We start from the raw sequence: 19246 nt of genomic DNA, 5'->3' as shown, positions 1-19246 counted from the left end.
GAACCCTCTTACATTGTTGGTGGGAATGTAAATTTGTACAGCCACTATGAAGAACATTATGGACTTTCTTTAAAAAAACTAAAAATATATCCTACTCCTGGGCATACATCTGGAAAAGATGAAAACTCTAATTGGAAAAGATACATGTACATGTTCAAGGCAGCCCTATTTACAACAGCAAAGACAGGGAAGCAACCTAAATGTCCACTGACAGATGAGTGAATAAAGGAGATGTGAGATATACATAATGGGATATTACTTTGCCATAAAGAAGAATGAAATGATGCCAACTGCAGCAACATCGATGGACCTGGAGATGATCATACTAGATGAATTAAGTCAGACAGACAAAGACAAATATTTTATGATATTACTAATGTGTGGAATCTAAAAACGAGTATAAATGAACTTATTTACAAAACAAAAACAGACTCACAGACATAGGAGAAAAAACTATGGTTCCCAAAGGGGAAGGATGGGAGGGAGGGATATATTAAGAGTATGGGATTAAGAGAAAGACAATATCACATGTGAAATAGATAAACAGTAAAGAATTACTGTATAACACAAGGAACTATATTCAGTAACTTATAATTTTGAATGGAAAAGAATAAAAAAAAAATTGTGTATGAATCACTTTGCTATACCCCTGAAACTAATACAATACTGTAAATCAACTATATTTCAATAAGATTTTTTAATTAATTAATTAATTTTAATTGGAGGATAATTACTTTACCATATTGCGGTAGTTTTTTGCCATACACTGACATGAATCAGCCATGGGTGTACATGTGTCCCCATCCTGAATCCCCTCCCACCTTCCTCCCCATCCCATCCCTCTAGGTTGTTCCAGTGCACTGGCTTTGAGTGCCATTTCATGCATTGAACTTGGACTGGTCATCTATTTCACATATGGTAATATACATGTTTCAATATTACTCTCTCAAATCATCCCACCCTCACCTTTTCCCACAGAGTCCAAAAGTCTGTTCTTTTTATCTGCGTCTCTTTTGCTATCTTGCATATAGAGTTGTCGTTACCATCTGTCTAAAGTCCATGTATATGTGTTAACATACTGTATTGGTGCTTTTCTTTCTGACTTACTTCACTCTGTATAATAGGCTCCAGTTTCATCCACCTCATTAGAACTCATTCAAATGCATTCTGTTTAACAGCTGAGTAACATTCCACTGTGTGTATGTACCACAGCTTTCTTGTCCACTCGTCTGCAGATGGACATCTAGGTTGCTTCCATGTCCTAGCTCTTGTAAACAGGGCTGCAATGAACATTGGGGTACAAGTGTCTCTTTCAATTCTGGTTTCCTCCATGTGTATGCCCAGGAGTGGGATTGCTGGGTCCTATGGCAGTTCTATTTCCAGTTTTTTAAGGAATCTCCACACTGTTCTCCATTTAATAAGACTGGGGATTTCTCTGGTGGCTCAGATGGTAAAAGTGTCTGCCTACAATATGGGAGACCCAGGTTTGATCCCCGGGTCGGGAAGATCCCCTGGAGAAGGAAATGGCAACCCACTCCAGTACTCTTGCCTGGAAAATCCCGTGGATGGAGGAGCCTGGTGGACTGCAGTCCATGGGGTCGCAAAGAGTCGGACACGACTGAGCGACTTCTCTCACTTCACTTTTTAAAGGAATTTCTTTGCTTCCCTATTTTACTCTTCCTACATGATGTAACTGTCCACTGACTAACAGTCTAGCCAGGGTGGAGGCCAGTGCCATCCCCGTGGCACGTGCCAAAGCAGGAACGGCTCGCACCAAAAGTTTGGCATCTGAACATGAGCTGGGTTTATTGAAATCATAGGGGACACTGAGTTAACTGTCTAGATTCTCTTTGCAAGTGAAACCTGAAAGCATACCTCAACATAACTGAGACTCCATCCCGAATCCAGGGTGAGCAGGCATGCCCCTCCCCGCCGCCGCCTCCCTCCTCCAGAGCCAGCTTCTCCTCCCTGCCCCATGACCGGGCACCCTTATGCCTTCTTTCCTCTGCTGCCCTCAGCTGCTCACAGGAGACAGCCCAGAACTGAAGAACTGTGGGTCCACGGCCAAGTACAGCCGGTTCCCGGTGTTCAGAGCAGCAGAGGATTTCAGAAGAACACAGAGAGAGGTTACGGAGAGCAGGGAGCTCTCGGCCCCGTGATGATTAACGACAGCATCGTGCGGTGACGGCGGGCTGCTCCGCGCTGTCTCCGCCACACTTCCTGTGCTTGGCCCCCGGGCCAGCCCTTCACCCTCTCTTGCCCACGCCCCATGTCCCAGGCCCTCTCCAGCTGCCGCCGTCTGCTTTCCGGTCACCTCCTCAGCCCTGGGAGCCCTGCAGTCCAGTTGGAGCACCGGAGCCCCGAGAGCTCACAGGAAGGAGATGGGAAGCCAGGACCAACCCGGCCAGGACTTCAGACGGATGTCCCCCTGAGGCCTCCAGCTCTGATACCCAAACACATGAGACAACAAACAGCTTCGACTAGATTTGCCCTCCGTAACTCCCACTGCTCCCCAACACCCACTAGGGAATAACAAACAGAAACTGTCTTTTGTCCAAGGCCCCCGAGGTTCTGGTGGCCCTGAGCAGTGGTCACTGTCGCGGCTAAGGGCATGGCTCTGTGAAGACCCTGACCGTGACAGCCAGGCAGGAAGGGGGCTGGATGTGACGCCATGGCCGTCAGGCTTCTCAAGGGCAGTGGGAAGGCCGAAGGCAAAGCCTGGGACACTTCTGGGAGCTCAGAGATGCAGTGGTGGGTCCTTCAGGGTCAGCTGGGCCGGCTGCTGTGGGGGTCAGTCCCCGGCGCCCTGACTGGGCGGCCCTCCTGATCACAGGACAGCGGGGGAGGTGGCCGCACCACTCCCCTCCCAGGGCCGTGACATTCTGGAAGCTGTTCCTGAGGGCCTCCTCATACCTCCTCACCCTCCCAGTGACTCCACACTCTGCTTAGCGCCTCGAAATACTAATTAGCTCACTAAGGAGGCAGAGCGCCGAAGAATTGATGCTTTTGAACTGTGGTGTTGGAGAAGACTCTTGAGAGTCCCTTGGACTGCAAGGAGATCCAACCAGTCCATCCTAAAGGAGATCAGTCCTGAATATTCATTGGAAGGACTGATGCTGAAGCTGAAGCTCCAATCCTTTGGCCACCTGATGTGAAGAGCTGACTCATTTGAAAAGACCCTGATGCTGGGAAAGATTGAAGGCGGGAGGAGAAGGGGACGACAGAGGATGAGATGGTTGGATGGCATCATCGACTCAATGGAGATGAGTTTGAGCAAACTCTGGGAGTTGGGGATGGACAGGGAGGCCTGGTGTGCTGCGGTCCATGGGGTCGTGAAGAGTCAGACATGAGTGAGCGACTGAAATGAAGGAGGCAGATCCTGTCCCCTGGAGGAGGAAATGGCTATCCACTCTGTATTCTTGCCTGGAGAATCCCATGGACAGAGGAGCCTAGCAGGCTCCAGTCCACGGGGTCTCAAAGAGTCAGACACAAACTGAACAACTAACTCTGCTACTACTACTACTACTAAGAGGCAGATTCTGTGGTCTGTAGTCAAGCCCTCATTGACACGCTCTTCTTGGCAGAGAACTTCTGGACCCTCCAAAGTTCCAGAAGTTACAAAATTCCAAAGTTCTGTCATCTCCCAACACCCTGTCTTGGTGGCTCATGAGACTCATTTGAATTTGCTACCAGATCCCCTGGAGAAGGGATCGACTACCCACTCCAGCATTCTTGGGCTTTCCTGTGGCTCAGCTGGTAAAGAATCCGTCTGCAATGCAGGAGACCTGGGTTTGATCCCTGGGTTGGGAAGATCCCCTGGAGCAGGGAGCAGCTATCCACTCCAGTATTCTGGACTGGAGAATTCCACGGACTGTATAGTCCATGGGGTCACAAAGAGTCAAACATGACTTTCACTTCAGCCTGCCATCTTCTTGGTCAGCTGGCTCCAGAATAAAGTTCCTTCCTCGTCCCAACACCCCATCTCAGATTGACTGGCCTATCCCACGGTGAGCAGAGTAAGCTTGGACTCGGTAACATATACATGTAATACATACGTATCAATAAAATGTATGTGGGTACATGCAAAGCGTGTGTGAACATCTATATGTTGCTATCATGGACTGAACTGTGTTCTCTCAAAACTCACATGTCAAAGCCCCAACCCACACTGTCCTAAAATTTGGAGATAAGACCTTTAAAGAGGTAATTCAGGTTAAGTGAGGACCTAAGGGTGGAACCCTAGGCCAATAGGACTGGTGTCCTTATAAGAAGAGACACGAGGCATGTGCATACAGAGGAAAGAGAAGGCAGTTGTCTACAAGCCAAGGAGAGAGGCATCCTCAGAAACCAATCCTGCTGGTACCTTGATCTTGGACTTCCAGCCTCTAGAAGTGTGAAAAAATCAATTCTTGTTGTTTAACCCCCGCAGTGTGTGGTAGTTTGTTAATGCTGCCCAAGCAGACAAATACAACACACACACACACACACTCTCCTGAGAGGGCAGAGACAATGACATCTCAAAAGCAATAAGCACATCTAGTCCTAGTGAGACAGGCTGGGACCTGGGACTCTACCTGAGTGGTTCCACCAGGACAAATGTCTCCTCCAGCAACAGAATATAAAGAAATGATAAGGGACTAAAAATAAATGCATACTTGGGCAGCTGGGGCAAAATATGAGTAATTAGATACAACAAGGCCAAAACTCAACTGCCACTTCTGAGGTGCTGGGACCAAAGCAGGGTACCATGTCTAATCCCTATGCAAAGCAATACCAAGGGGGTGGGCAGAACACCTAAGCCACCACTCAGGCTCAACCCAAGACCCAGTAAAGCCTTGCGTGAATGCCTCCTCTGCCCTCTTATTGATTTCTGTTGAGCAAAGCGTTCAAGAGCCCAGATCAGTAACACCAGGACTAAATCTAGTCCCGGGACCTAGGTTCCCTTACCTTTCTGGAGCTCAGAATCCTCACCTTAAAATGAGCGTCACAGGAACTCATGACCATCCTTCCTTCCGTTTCTAAACTTGCTTTTAATACAGAACGTGTCAAACCTATGCAGAAGGAGAGTCTAGCATAGCAATCCCCCATATATCTGCTCCTTTAGAAGCTCAGTTCCCTCTGACTCTTTGACCCCATGGATTGTAGCCCGCCAGGCTCCTCCACCCTTGGAATTTTCTGGGCAAGAATACTAGAGTGGGTTGCCATTTCCTTCTCTAGGGGATAATTTTCAGGGCTTTTCATTTTTCCTTAGATATGCATCTTAACTAGCTAAACGCCAGTAAACCCCCGCACTGAAAGCTTCCTGGTCTCCTCCCTCTTGAATTCCTCTCAGGACACCGGAGAGGTGGGCAAGTGCGAGGGCTGACCAGGCAATGTTCTTTTCTTTACCATGGTTTCTGGCAGTGCATTTATGCGACTTTTTTTTTTTTTTTTTCTGTTTTTTAATCTTGACTCAGTACCTATACCATTTCGAAAACTTGGAAAATGCACACACACAACCCCCGCCCCCGCGCCCCGACACCTCATTCCTTCTTTTGTCAATAGAAATCTATTTTTACCTCCTTAAGGGGAAAAAAAAAAAATCTCACTCAAGCGCTGAAGTGCAAGGCTCTGGCGGGGTAGTCTTCAGGGTAGAGGACCAAGCCCCCAGGAAAGAGGCTTCCTGCAGGGATGGGGCGCCGTCCGCTCTCTGCAGGAGAAAAGGCTGGCCGGGCCTGGGCCCTTTCTCCGCGTGTAAATTGCGGAGGACGCAGAGAAACGAAAAAGTCTTATTTCTGAAATGCTTAGTGAGAAAAACAAAACAAAACAAAACACACGTTTCAGGAGTAATAAACTCTTAACAAAATGGCCTCTGCCCCGCGAGAGGTGCCAGTTCGCCCTCCGGGGTTCAAGCTCTGCCCCCACCGCCGACCCGTGGGAAAGCGTCCCCTTACGGGGCGTCGCCCGGAGGCTCAGAACTGCCCGAGTCTGTTTTTCACATCGCGGGAAAGTGAATCAGCAGCGGGCACACAGCAAGCAAAGGGCACGAGGCGGGCCCGGGGGCGGAGGGACAGGACCCGGGGAGGGGCCGGCGGGGCGAGGTGGGGCGCGGACCAGGGGCTGGGCAGAGGAGCGCACCCCGACAGTAAGGCCCAGGAGGCGAGCCCCCCCGGCGGAGCGGGCCCGGGGTGGGGGCGAACCGGGGGAGGAGTCGGGACCAGCCGCGGCCGGAGTGAACAGAGGCGCGGGAGACGGAGCCCCTGGGCGGGGCGGAGGGCGGAGATCGGGGGCTGGGGAGCGGAGAGGCGGACCTCGACGGGGCGGCCCCGGGGGCGGGGGCCGGGAAAGGCGGAAGGACCGGACCGGTGGACCCGGCGGCCGAGAGCTGAGCCGCTCCCCTCGCCAGGCGGCCGGATCGGCGGAACCCCCGGAATCCCAGCCACGCGGGCGCCATGGAGACGCTGCTGTGGTTGTGCAACTGGAGCACGCTGGGCGTGTGCGCGGCGCTCAAGCTGCCGCAGATCTCGGCCGTGCTGGGGGCGCGCAGCTCGCGGGGCATCAGCCTCCCGAGCCTGCTGCTGGAGCTGGCGGGGTGAGTAAGCCCGGGAGCGCCCCGGCTCTGCTAAAGTAGGCGAGCAGGGAACCGAGCCCCAAAGCCCCGGCCCGGGGAGTAGCGCCTGCCCGGGCCGCTTACTTCCTTTCCGTCCTTGCTGCGCCCCTAGCCTTGCGCCGGAACGAAAGTGGACGCACGCCCGTTTTACAGATAAGGAAGCCGACACTCAGAGAAATCGTCACTCCGCCGGTTAGTGACAAAACCAGTCATCCCGCTTTGAGCAAGGCCACTGGTCCCTCGAGACTCGCGTGTGCATCCTCTCTAAACCCACCCTCCCCCTAGCTCGGGTCTCGGTTTCCTTATAAAATGAGGGGTTGGACCCTCTGGCTTTTAAAAGTTACACCTTGCGGGGGTGGGCGGGGGGGGGGCGGTGCACGGGTGTCAGAGAAGGTAGAGCTTTCTGGAGGTAGAGGGGGATTTGAGTTGGAGTTGGACTTCACCTGGCGCTCCAGTCGGCAGTTGAAGACTGTTGCAAGAGCTCGTTTATCCTTAAAAGTCAGGAGTGGGTGCCCTGACTCAGTGTTTAAAGATCTGAACGCGATGGATGATAGCCAGACTTGTTGCAGTGATCATTTCACAATATATACAAATACTGAATTATGCTATACACCTGAAACTAATATAATGTATATCAGTTATACCTCAGTTTACCGAAAAAGTAGTAATATTCTGAATAAGCAAAGTAATAATCATAAAGACCTGAACGGTGAAAAGCAGAGTTGTAAACTTGGTGGGAAAGACCCTAACCCAGCAGTCTAACCCCTCACCCCGTGAGGCCCAGCCCTCCTGGCTGCCCAGCGCTACCACCGGGCAACTCTGAGGGCGGGTCCTGGGCAAGTACTTCTGGGCGGGGGCAGGCCGCTTGGTGGGACCTGGTTTCTCCCGCCAAAAGGAAGGTAGAGGAGACCTCTGGGGCGCAAGGCGTGAGGGGCAACCCTCGGACCTGTGGGGTCTCTCCAGGAACACCCCCATCAGAGGGGCCAACCCTAGGGTGTGTGACCTCCATCGGTTTGGGGGCCCCCTGGGGAAGTGCTCCTTGCCTCAGTGCTCCCCATTTCTCTGGGGAGAATAGATAATTGGTGAGAAGTTCAGTTGTGCCTGATTCTTTGTAAGCCCATAGACTGTAGCCCTCCAGGCTCCTCTGTCGGTGGAATTCTCTAGGCAAGAATACTGGAGTGGATTGCCGTGCCCTTTGATTGAAGGCCGGGGGGTGGGGGGGAGAAGGGGACGACAGAGGATGAGATGGTTGGATGGCATCACTCACGTGATGGACGTGAGTTTGAATAGGCTTCGGGAGTTGGTGATGGACAGGGAGGCCTGGCATGCCTCAGTCCATGGGGTCGCAAAGAGTCAGATAGGACCAAGAGACTGAACTGAACTGAGAAGTTCATCATTCAGGGCAGGGGAACCCCTGGGTATCCTTTCAGGGACCAGAAGAGGTAGCCACCTGGAGAAGGAGGCCCTCCAGGCAGGGAGCCTTGTAAACAGAAGCTTGGAGGCTGGATTGGAGGCAGTGAGGCCAGAGAAAGATGCTGAAGACATGGTCTTAGGTTTAAAGCATCTGTTTGTGCAGATACAGGGGATGGAGGTAGGTGTGCTTTTATCCCCATTTCACAGGTAGGGAAGCTGAGGCCCCAGAGGTTAGTAACTGCCGGGGATTGTGAGCCCAGCACCCAAGTCTTGGAGTCTGTGCTTCCCTTGGGGCTCCCCCCTCAGCAGGTGATGCTGGAGGGATGAGTCCAGGTGGTCTCAGGAAGGTGGCTCGGCAGGTAGGCGGAGGCTAAGTGCTGGCCAGTGTCACAGCGTGGCCCCGGGTGAGGGTGTGGGGCGGTGGTCACACCCCTTCTTGGCTTAGGAGATGTGAACCATTAAGTCCACATGGTCTGTGGAGGCTCTGGCTCACCCTGGGGGGGACATGGGGCCTGGCAGGGTAGTGGGGACGTCTTTACAGTCTGGGTCGGGGGAAACAGACCTGAGGGGATGATGACAGAGGCATTTAGATTTCAAAGGGGCTGGACTGGCCAGGGTGTGAGCTGGGAAGGCAGGAAGCTCAGGCCTCTTCTTCAGAGAGGAGGGACCGTGGGGTCTTTATGCCCCACACCTCCACGCTACAGCCTCTCCAGGGCTAGAATTTTCTTAAAGGAACTGAAGAGTCCTCCTGTCTCCACCCTCCCACCCCCCGCCGCAGCGCTCTGGAGGCTGCTGGAATCATCTCAGGATGTTCCTCCTGTTTAAAACACAGGTTCCCCAGCCCACTGCTGGGCCCTCATATGCCCTGTGCCCCGGACGCCCGCCCAGGATGGCTCCCTCAGAGGAGCTTCCTGGCCTCTTGGGCTTCTTGAGTACGTCCTTCTGAGGCAGCTGCCTGGGGCCTCGGAAGTGCCCAGCCTTAGAGACAAGCAGGCCTGGGTCCGGAAGCCCACTCTTCCTCCTCCCCGTCAGATCTGTCTCTAACTGACCATCCAAAGCGGCTTGGCAGACCCCAGTGTCCCAGCTCCAGAAGTCGCAGAGATGATTCGGTTGATAGTTCATCCTTCTTGTTCTGTGGTGGTTTGTGCTTTAGTCACTCAGTCGTGTCCAACTCTTGCTACCGCATGGACTGTATAGCCTGCCAGGCTCCTCTGTCCATGGGATTCTCCAGGCGAGGATACTGGAGTGGGTTGCCATTTCCTCCAGGGGATCTTCCTGACCCAGGAATCAAACCCAGGTCTCCTGCATTGCAGGCAGATTCTTCACCATCTGAACTACAAGGGAAGCCCTTGTTCTGTACCTCCGTCCTTACCATTTGCTGATGCCTGGCTCCAGTTCTCGGGTTCTGCGCACAAACCTGGGCTCCTGGGTGGGAGCCAGGCCTGCCTGCTGCGGGGGTCGGGTGAGTCTGACCTCAGGAGTGTCCTCCCTCTCCCCAGGTTCCTGGTCTTCCTCCGGTACCAGTGTTACTATGAGTACCCCCTGCTGACATACCTGGAGTACCCCATCCTCATCGCACAAGGTAACCGACTTCCATCCCCCTGCCCAGCCGCGGCCCTCAGCACCTCCCCCACCACCCTTACTCAGAGCCTTTCCTTTCCAGATCTCATCCTCCTGCTGTGTGTCTTCCACTTCAACGGGGATGTGAGACGGGCAGCGCCATACATCATCGCGTATCCTTTCAGCATCTGAGAATCGGGGCTGGGACCGGGTGGGGCGGCGGGGTGTGTTTTGTTTTGCTGTTCAGTTCAGTTCAGTGGCTCGGTCGTGTCCGACTCTTTGCAACTCCATGGACTTCAGCACGCCAGGCCTCCCTGTCCATCACCAACTCCCAGAGTTTGCTCAAACTCATGTCCATTGAGTCAGTGATGCCATCCAACCATCTCATCCTCTGTCATGCCCTTCTCCTCCTGCCCTCAATCTTTCCCAGCATCAGTGTCTTTTCAAATGAGTCAGCTCTTCGAATCAGGTGGCCAAAGTATTGGAGTTTCAGCTTCAACATCAGTCCCTCCAATGAACACCCAGGACTGATCTCCTTTAGGATGGACTGGTTGGATCTCCTTGCAGTTCAAGGGACTCTCAAGAGTCTTCTCCAGCACCACAGTTCAAAAGCATCAATTCTTCAGTGCTCAGCTTTCTTTATAGTCCAACTCTCACATCCACCCGTTTTGCCAATAGGATGTTATTAAGCCAGGTTCTGTGCTGTGCTGTGCTTCATCGTTCAGTTGTGTCCAACTCTTTGTGACCCCATGGACTGGAGCCCGCCAGGCAAGAATGCTAGAGTGGGTTGCCATGCCCTTCTCCAGGGGATTTTCCCAACCCAGGGGTCGAACCCAGGTCTCCCACATGGCAGGCGTATTCTTTACCATGGAAGCCCTATTAAAGCAGGATCTTTTACCAGATATTTATTCTTTTGGTTAAATTAAGAAAACAACAATCCCCAAAGTAAGATTCCTTGTGGGTGAATGTATCTCCACAGCCCAGAGATGCCCGAGATGTCTGTGCCTGGGATCACCCCTCTGAGACCAGGGTGCCCCACGGTTCCCTGACCCACCAGGTGGGATATAGACTTAGGACCTCAAGGCTGGGCTGCAGGAGCACCTCTGTTGTCCACGTGTCTTCTTTAGGGGAAAGGAAACATTTCTTCCCTCCCTGCCAAACGTCCCCATGTAATGACAGGCATGTCTGGTCTGTAACACAATGCTACTAACACACCTGGTCAGCTTGGCTTCTTACTGCCTATTAGTGGGCGGGTCTGGGCTCCTGACAGCTGGTTCAGGTCTCCGCAGACTCCGGTCGTCACACAGACCTGTCCCCTCTCACGTCACTCAGCATGTTCTGTGCACGTGGGCCTGCCTTCCATCTTCATTCTGCTTGTCAAAACTCCCGTTATTCTCTTGTTGAACTTCACTCTCCTTAAGAGGCCAAGAGAGCCTTTTTGAGTGGCAGTCAGTCGTGCCACATCAGTGACATGATCTGAGCTTCAGGGTGGAGGAAAGGTGAGGGGGGCGGGACAGCCAAGCCTCATCTGCCCAGAGCATGTGAGGAGGTGGGCGTGGAATGGTGGGAACCCCCAGCGTGCCCGCTGCCTGGATGGCCTTGGGCCCTGACCATAAAGCCCAGTCCTCCGGGCTGCAGCTCTTCCATCTATGAAGAGGCAGCATAATGCCTACCTTTTAGGGTTGTTTCTAGAATGACAATGCCAGGAGTACAGGGCGAGCTGAGCAGATGGCAGGGTCGTGGTGGCTCTTGTACTAAAAGCCTGTCTGCAGAGGGGAACTGGGTGTGGACTGAGTCCTGACCCTCCACTGTTGGATCAAGTTGTAAGACCCCACCCCAGACTCGGTTTTCCTCTGTAAAAAAAAGAGGGATCACATGACTCTCCTGCCCCTCAATATTTCAAGGTCAGCCCTAGCTGGTTAAAAAAGGCTTTAGAAAACAGAGTACTTTAAAGGTGAAAAGCTTGGTGGGATTTACTTTTTAAATAAAATGCAGCAGCTTTGTGCAAATGGTGAGGTGTAGATTAGAAAATGTGGGTGCTAATGGCAACTCTTAAGTATCAACATGTTTATAACTTCCTTCTTCCAGTTGTGACATACAGAGCGCGAGTAAGCAGAGTAGCCACGTTAATAGTGCATTTTTTAAATAAGTAATAGTAGATCCCAGATACTATGCAGGACACGCTGATGCTAAAAAATCACTTGTTGATCTGAGATTCCAGTTTAACTGGATGTCTTGTATTTTACTTTGCTCTGTCTAGCCACCCTACAAATAAGTCAGCTCTAAGATCTCAGTTGCTGCTACTGCTGCTCAAGTTTTATAAAATGTGTATCTTGAATGAGTGGAATGAGGTGCAATGGTACAAAATTGGGCAACAGTAGTTTAAAATTCAAATTAGAGAGTGTTTGAGAAACAAAATTCCCTTCTCCTAGATTCAGGCTGCCTTCTTCTGGTATCAGCTCGTATTTACTGCCACTGGCCAGAGCACAGGGATTGTCTGTTTCAAAGCCCTTCATTTAAATAATGTTATTAGTTGTAATCCCGGCAGCCTCTTGAGTCCCTACAATATGCCACAAAGCAGTGAGGAGGTAAATGGGGTAAGGAATATTAAGTCCCATTTTGCAGATAAGCAAACCAAGGCTGAGAGAAGGAAAATGACTTGCCTGTGGTCACAGCAGAGGCTCCTGGTCATCCCCGCCCTGGCCTGGCCACCACCTCCTGTGTTTGTTTCTGCTTCTCTAGGCGGGTTGCCTTCCTGCAGTATCACTGAGCTTGATGGAAATCAGGTATCATTTCTCCTGTCTCCTAGCATTGCTCTACCCAACTGTGTCATTTCTACACTGGAGTTAGCAGGAAAGAGGAAACCAGTAAACAGTTTCATATGACAACAATTTTGCAGAAGACATCTCCTTTATCAGGCATCCTAAGTGCTTAACTTGTTTTTTTAGTCAATCCTTGAACATGAATTATGAGCCAGTCTTGTTCTATGCACAGTCTTTTTGTGCTCACAAAAGTTATGTGGGAAACAAAACCATATTTAATAAGCTAAATATATTGAATGTTGCATGGTATGAGTTACAGAGAAAAATAAAGCACTGACAGGTAATAAACAGGAGGTATCTCAGTTTTACACAGGGTGGACGAGGAGCTATTTATTGAAAAGGTAATATACGAGTAAGCACTTGAAGGAAGTAAGCCAACAAGCCCTAAAGATACCAGGTGAAAAACTTTCCTAAGAAGAGGATAAACAGGTAAGTGTATGAGGGCTCAGATGAAGTACACTTGAAAATGTTCGAGGAATAGCAATACCATTGTGTCTGGAATGGAATGATTCTGGGAGAGATCATAGCAAATGAGGATCCTTCCCTGATAGCTCAGTTGGTAAGGAATCCGCCTGCAATGCAAGAGACCTCAGTTCGATTCCTGGGTCGGGAAGATCCGCTGGAGAAGGGAATGGCTACCCACTCCAGTATTCTTGGGCTTCCCTGGTGGCTCAGCTGGTAAAGAATCTGCCTGCAATGTGGGAGACCTGGGTTCAATCCCTGGGTTGGGAAGATCCCCTGGAGAAGGGACAGGCTACCCACTCCAGTATTCTGGCCTGGAGAATTCCATGGACTATAGAGTCCGTGGGGTTGCAAAGAGTCAGACACGATTGAGCGACTTTCACTTTCACGACCACTGTGATTATTTTTGCTTTTAATCAGACTGATACGGCTAGACCCTGGAGGCTTCTGATCCCACAATTTCATGTTTTAAAAAAATAAAAATAAATTGTGTTACATCTTAGATCAAAGGTGCGTTAACTGTTGACATTATGTTGGAGAGGTCTACATGGTCAAGAATGAAATGGGCAGTTAAGATCATCTGGAACGTTCCCAGCCCTAGGATGGGTCCGAGAACACAGGGTTCTTTGTAATTTTCTTCCAGAATTCTGCTTCTGTGCTTCTGAACTAGCAAGTGTTCACCTGGACCACTTTTGTCTTTTCCAAACTGACAAGTTCTAGCAGAGTTGTTCCCAGTTCCACACTTGGCTTAGACGTGTGACCTCTGTTCGCGGTTTGTTTCCACGGGCGGGTGGTGGAACTGCCGTCCAACAAGTCACTGCTGTGTCCCTTAGCGCGTGGTAAGCTGTGTGTCTGCTTGGTTCATCCTCACTCTGCAGCAGTGGATCCTAGATCTGGCCATGGTGAGTAATCTGCCCGAGAAGAACGTGTGTTCACAGCAGTCTGTCTTCCCTCTTTTCCTCGTGACACCTGCCCTGCAAACAGTGTTATAGATCAGACGTTCAACCCGCCGTACCGAAAGCACCCCTGTGCTTTGCAGCTGTACCAAAGCATGCTGGGATGAAAGTCCAGTGCTATCCAAATATTAAAAAGACAGTATTCTCACTTAAATTTATGGCACAATATTTTTACTTCATTTGGCGGGGGGAGCCCTCGAGAACCAGATTGTGGAGTTAGTAGTCGAATAAAGAACTGAGCATGAAGTGAAGAGTTTCAGGTTGGCTGCTAGGTCACTTCAGTTGTGTCCAACTCTTTGTGACCCAATGGACTGTAGCCCATCAGGCTCCTCTGTCCATGGGGATTCTCCAAGCAAGAATACCGGAGTGGGTTGCCATTTCCTCCTCCCAACCCAGGGATAGAACCCACGTCTCAGGTTTCCTGCATTGGCGGGTGGGTTCTTTGCCACTGGCACCATATCATCAGGTGAGTAATTACACATTGACTACATACTAATTATTTTTCTAACTTTGCCCCCTGAATATTATTTTTTTTCTTCCTTGGAAAAGGATAAGCACTGTATTCTTTTTCCTTCCTTGGTTAAGGGCCAGAAATTCCCTGCTGTAAGAATAGGATTCTGGTAGCAGGTCAGGAAGCATTTGACCAAAGATCAAATGGTGGTTGACATGAACTTGTCTACCTCATGGGAAAAGGAGCAGAACTAATTGGTGGTCACTGCCGGCCACACCCGAACTCCTGGATTTCGACCCATTCTACCTCCAGCATCTTGTTGGAAAGTGGACTTGGCTCTCAGCCTTGTGACATACGGAGAGCAGATATGTAGGGTTATACCATGGCAGCCTGGGCCTGGCTCAGGGTGGAGGGTGCTGTACTGTTAACCTCATTGGGGAGCAGAGGTCACGGAGCCCAGGGCCAGAGTCTCACCACATGGCTCCAAACAGCCGGAAACTCAGAGCTGATGTGCCCCAGCTTGCTGCTTTGAGTTTATGAATCTCAGTGCAAGTATGGTGCCCCCATGCTCTACTGTAGTATCTATACATCAGTCTATTATTGGCAGGTGGGGACAGATAAGCCTTTGTGGCCGTTGCAGAGTTTTACCCTCGGTTACATCCTACCTGTGGCTGCACATTGGTTACTCACCTGAAGGGGTTGGTGGCTTAGACCTAAGCATGCTGCTGCTGCCTCCATTCTTCATCATGAAACTTGGCTTTTGTCCTTGTGCAAGTTGGCTATTACTTGACGTGAAAGTTTGGTTTCAAAGGTGCTTTCAGGGAATTCCCTGGTGGTCCAGTGGCTAGGACTCCGGTGGTCCAGGTTCAATCCCTGGTTGGGGAATCCCAAAAAGCATAACACCCCTTCTCCCCACAAAGGGGCTTTCAGTATCTGGTGCTCTTCTGCATTTGAAACTAAGGGACTCCTTTCTCCTGTTTTATCTTCAAACAGAATTTATGCACTTTCATCAGTGCAGCCAGTAAGTTTGCCCAGCTCCAGTACCTGTGGAAGAGCAGGGACTCAGGAGCTGTGAGCGCTCTGACGTGGAGCCTCGCTTCTTATACCTGTGCAGGTAAGAACACAGCTCTAATTGATGGGGTGTCCCCTGTTGGAGCGTATGTGTGGTGGGGGTGTCTACCTAGAGGGGTGTGCTAACTTGATGTCCAAGGGTCATAATCCCTTGAGCTTAAATCCTTTGCATGTAACTCTTGAATCTCTAGTGTATCCTTATTTATAAGACTGATTTTGTGCACACCACTCTCCATTTTCTGCAAGATCTGTATCCCAGTTGCTAAAAAAATGTGAAAGGACACTTTTCTCCAAAAATATGACCTAATATTAACAGTCCTCTCGTTTGCAAAGCATCAAGAAGTTGATTATATTAAATCCACTAACTTGTTTTAAACATGTTTATGATGTAATAAATTGAAGAGATGAGAATCATACATTGACTTTTGTGAATGAACATAATTTGCAGCAGTGGAGTTTTCCTGGAGCCATAGTGTGTTTGGCCTCAACTTTACAATTTCCATTGTTCCTTTGGATTCTTGCAGGAACTACCTAAAATATATACTCTATTTAGGTAGGAACATTTTAAAAAATCCAGAGCTATTACATTCATTAGATTTACTAATTGTTGATATTTGAATTATACTTTTTCATGTTTCTTTTAAAATCTTAAACTATCAGCTTCTCCATCCAGGGTTCTCTTCTACTCAGATCTTTCAAGAATAGTTAGTGTATATTCCTGTATTTAAAATATAAAGATATTTGCTAAGTATTGAAATGTCTGAGTTGATATTTATTGCTGAAATTTTTCTTTTACAGCAAGAATAATGACAACTTTAATAACCACCAATGATCTTACAAGTAAGCAAAATATTTTTCTGCCCATGTCCTCTTTGAACTTTATGCCATCTGCCTCCTTCACTTGTAAATTATCTTGGGGTTTAACAGAGCCAGTTTAGCCCCACTGGAGGATAGCTGCAATATACTGCAGGTCCTCATCAGTCTCCATGTATAGTTAAGCACCCTCTTGCTGTATCCGGGATAGAATATGCACAAGATAGTCGATTCCTGTCTTCCTAAGGCTTCCACTCCAGCAGTGGAAATGAAGAGTGAGGTCATCACACAATTTTTGAAAAATATTGTAAAGTGTTTCAAAAGAGGACAGGATGAGCACCTAACAAGGAAGCCTGACATAGTTGGAGGGAGCTGGGAAGAGTAATTTGAAGGGGAGAGGGATGAGGAGGGAAGAGACTGTTACAAGGAGCAGCACGTATGGAGGTCGTGAGCAAGGAGGATGGAGGAACACCAGCAGGGCTGGTGGGAGAGCCCTGGGGTGAGTCTAATGAGAGGGAAGGCAGTGGCAGGGAGCCTCAGAGAACTGCCCACAGGCAGCAGGATGGGGAGTGACACAATCATTTTACTCCATGTCCTTGTTCTGTTATTTTTAAAGGGTTACCGTGATGGAGGAGAAAACAAACTTGGGTTAACCTAAAGAGAATATCATTCATTCCTTAGGCTGAGTTTTCAAGCATATAAATGTTTGGAAAATGATTAAAACAGGTAGGGTGACTTATTCTGTGAAAACGAGAAATGTGTCCTTGGTGTGTAGACCTTTTAAAGAAGTTCACTATTATCTGAGACACAGTGCCAGAAAGCAGCAGGATGCATTTGCTAGTCCCATCCCAGGGTTTTATCTTTGGCTCAAGTACTTTACATTAGCTCTGAGAGAAGGGTTTAAAGTTGTCTGGCCAGAGCGTATACCTGGGTCAAGTGGGGAAGGGAGAAACCTGAGGCTTCCCTATAGGACGTGAATTCTCTGCTTGCAAAGGAGAGTCAAACCATAATTGAACAACAAAACAAATTTCATATTAAAAATTAATTTTAAAAGGTCGAGAATCTTCTAATTGTGATTTGTTTTGTATCTGAGGTGACAGCTGTTCATGAAAGTGAACTTTCTGAGAATAATAAAGTGATTATCTGAGAATAATCTCTTAAAAACAGTCCAGCTATCTTAAAAGTGTTTTACAACTCCAAAGACACATTCTCATAAACCTTATTTATCAGGAGTGTTCATTAAGTCATTGAGATTATTTTTTCCTTTTTAACAAAAAGCTACGTTTTCATGGTTACTTTAATATAAAACATACCTTGATGTTTTTCAGAATTATCTTAACTGATTGCAGTGTACTACTTTTTGCTTAATTAACATGGAATTTTCTAAGGTACCATCACCCTTAAGGCTTAAAAAAATGGTAACAGGTTTTTAAAAAGTTGTAGCATTTACCAACCAGAGTCAGATTCCTCCAAATTAAGCATTTAAGATGAAATTATTCATGAAGTCAGGCCAAGTGACCAGAGGTAGTAATGATAAGACCATTTTTTTCCCCAGAAATATTTGGAACCACAGTTGCACTAACGTTCACATGATCCATAGTTCTGTTTCCTTTTGGGTGGGGGGTAGGGAGCATTAAGCCTATTTAGGCTTCTACTTAAGAGAAGGTGGTGATTTTATGTGAAAACAGTATTTTTTAATATACACTTTTCTTTTTTGACTGATTTCAGTTCTTATACGTTTCGTGATCATGCTGGCCTTAAATATATGGGTAACTGCTACAATACTTCACTACCGGAAGACCGATATAAAGTCTGAATGATGGATTATTCCTATACACAAGGTGGATTCTGAATAACTGAACCAAAGGAAAAGAAAGCTCACTGCTAAATCATAAGTTTAGTCAACTGTGCCAAAGATACTTTAGACTTGAAAAAGCCCAGTTAAACCCTTGTTTAAAAACGTTGATTTTTAAAAATCCTCCACCCCCACTTTATTAGGTTAAGGTAGGACTTAGACATCTGCAGTTCTGAGAAGGCTGGTGATGGATGGAAGTCTTCCAAAAAGCCCATTCTGAGGAAGTAGCTTTGACCCTTATTCTGGGAACTAATTACATCTACTTCTCAACTTTTAAAATCTTTTAAGAATTACACCCTCTGCAAAACACAAATGCACATGAATGGAGTGGGATTTTGGAAATTTTAATAAATTACGAGGGTTCACTTCCTGTGACGAATGTTTAATTGTAATACATATGCAATAGGATGGCCTTATTGTATCATATTATCATAAAATACCTCCTTGGCTATAGCAAAGATATCAAGGCAAGCAAAAATGTAACTGGTTTGAATGCATACACCAAAGTAGCTCTTTAACTTCATACTGTGCCTTTAAGCATTTCATAACAAAAGATAGCAGCAATCTCTACTTGAAGGGGCGATCCCAATATACTTCCAGATTCAAGCACAATGCTGCCATTTTTAAAAGGATCACACCTGCACATTAACTGTTACTGGAATTTGGTACAAAATACAGCCAACCTCAACCAGGGTTTGCCTACTGAAAATATATGCAGCAAAGAGTATTGCTGGGTTCTGCCAAGCTCTCATGGATTTAATTCTCATTATGGTATCATACTCTAAACATGCTGTTAAGATTATCCACTGTATTTTCCTATAAAAGCTTATAAAACCTAACATTTAAAAACATTCACCAAATAATTGAGTAGCATTATTCTATTATATGTAGTAAGTAAATGATGTTTATTAGAAAATGTTTCCTGTATAAAATAAACTTATTTTGAACTCTTCTGAGTCTTAAAACTCAATTGTTTTAATGTGATTAGCTTTAAGTTAGGTAAAGTACAGTTTTAAAAATACAAACTGACTAATCCTTTTAGAACTACTGCTTGGGACCAATAGGAAGAGAAACATGGCATCTAAAAATAAAAAAACAAGTCATTCATTCTATAGTTTTAAAAATCATAGTTCGCATTTTAAAAAAAGTCCAAGTAAATCTTTTCTCATATGCAGTTATCATCTGACTAGTAGTATAAACTGTGTGATTTTTTAGTCTAACAAATATTTTATTTAAATATACTTTATCAATGCC

General features: G+C 47.9%; 1 protein-coding gene across 2 annotated transcripts; it reads left to right on the top strand.

Annotated features, from left to right (window-relative positions):
- The first annotated feature begins 6048 nt into the window (after positions 1-6048).
- On the top strand, positions 6049-18944 carry SLC66A3 (solute carrier family 66 member 3). 2 transcript variants are annotated; one of them, XM_043469345.1, is made up of 8 exons: positions 6049-6124; positions 6386-6571; positions 9502-9584; positions 9666-9735; positions 13691-13748; positions 15247-15367; positions 16123-16164; positions 17866-18944. In XM_043469345.1, the coding sequence occupies exons 2-8, from the start codon at positions 6432-6434 to the stop codon at positions 17955-17957; spliced, it is 606 nt and encodes a 201-aa protein (XP_043325280.1). In that variant the 5' UTR covers positions 6049-6124; positions 6386-6431; the 3' UTR covers positions 17958-18944. The 2 variants fall into 2 exon arrangements, 1 of the variants encoding a protein (XP_043325280.1); XR_006269539.1 differs by lacking the exon at positions 6049-6124 and adding an exon at positions 16754-16863 and having other exon boundaries at positions 6151-6571.
- The last annotated feature ends 302 nt before the right edge of the window (positions 18945-19246 follow it).

Source organism: Cervus canadensis, chromosome 5 (genome assembly GCF_019320065.1).
Source record: "Cervus canadensis isolate Bull #8, Minnesota chromosome 5, ASM1932006v1, whole genome shotgun sequence".
NCBI lineage: Eukaryota > Metazoa > Chordata > Mammalia > Artiodactyla > Cervidae > Cervus > Cervus canadensis.
Note: the sequence above shows the minus strand (reverse complement) of the source record. Positions and strands in the feature narration are given on the sequence as shown.

Coding starts and splice junctions, on each gene's coding strand:
- SLC66A3 (XM_043469345.1), top strand. CDS start 6,432: ATGGAGACGCTGCTGTGGTTGTGCAACTGGAGCACGCTGGGCGTGTGC. Junction 9,736..13,690: donor GCAGCGCCATACATCATCGC/GTATCCTTTCAG, acceptor GCGCGTGGTAAG/CTGTGTGTCTGCTTGGTTCA. Junction 13,749..15,246: donor GGATCCTAGATCTGGCCATG/GTGAGTAATCTG, acceptor ATCTTCAAACAG/AATTTATGCACTTTCATCAG.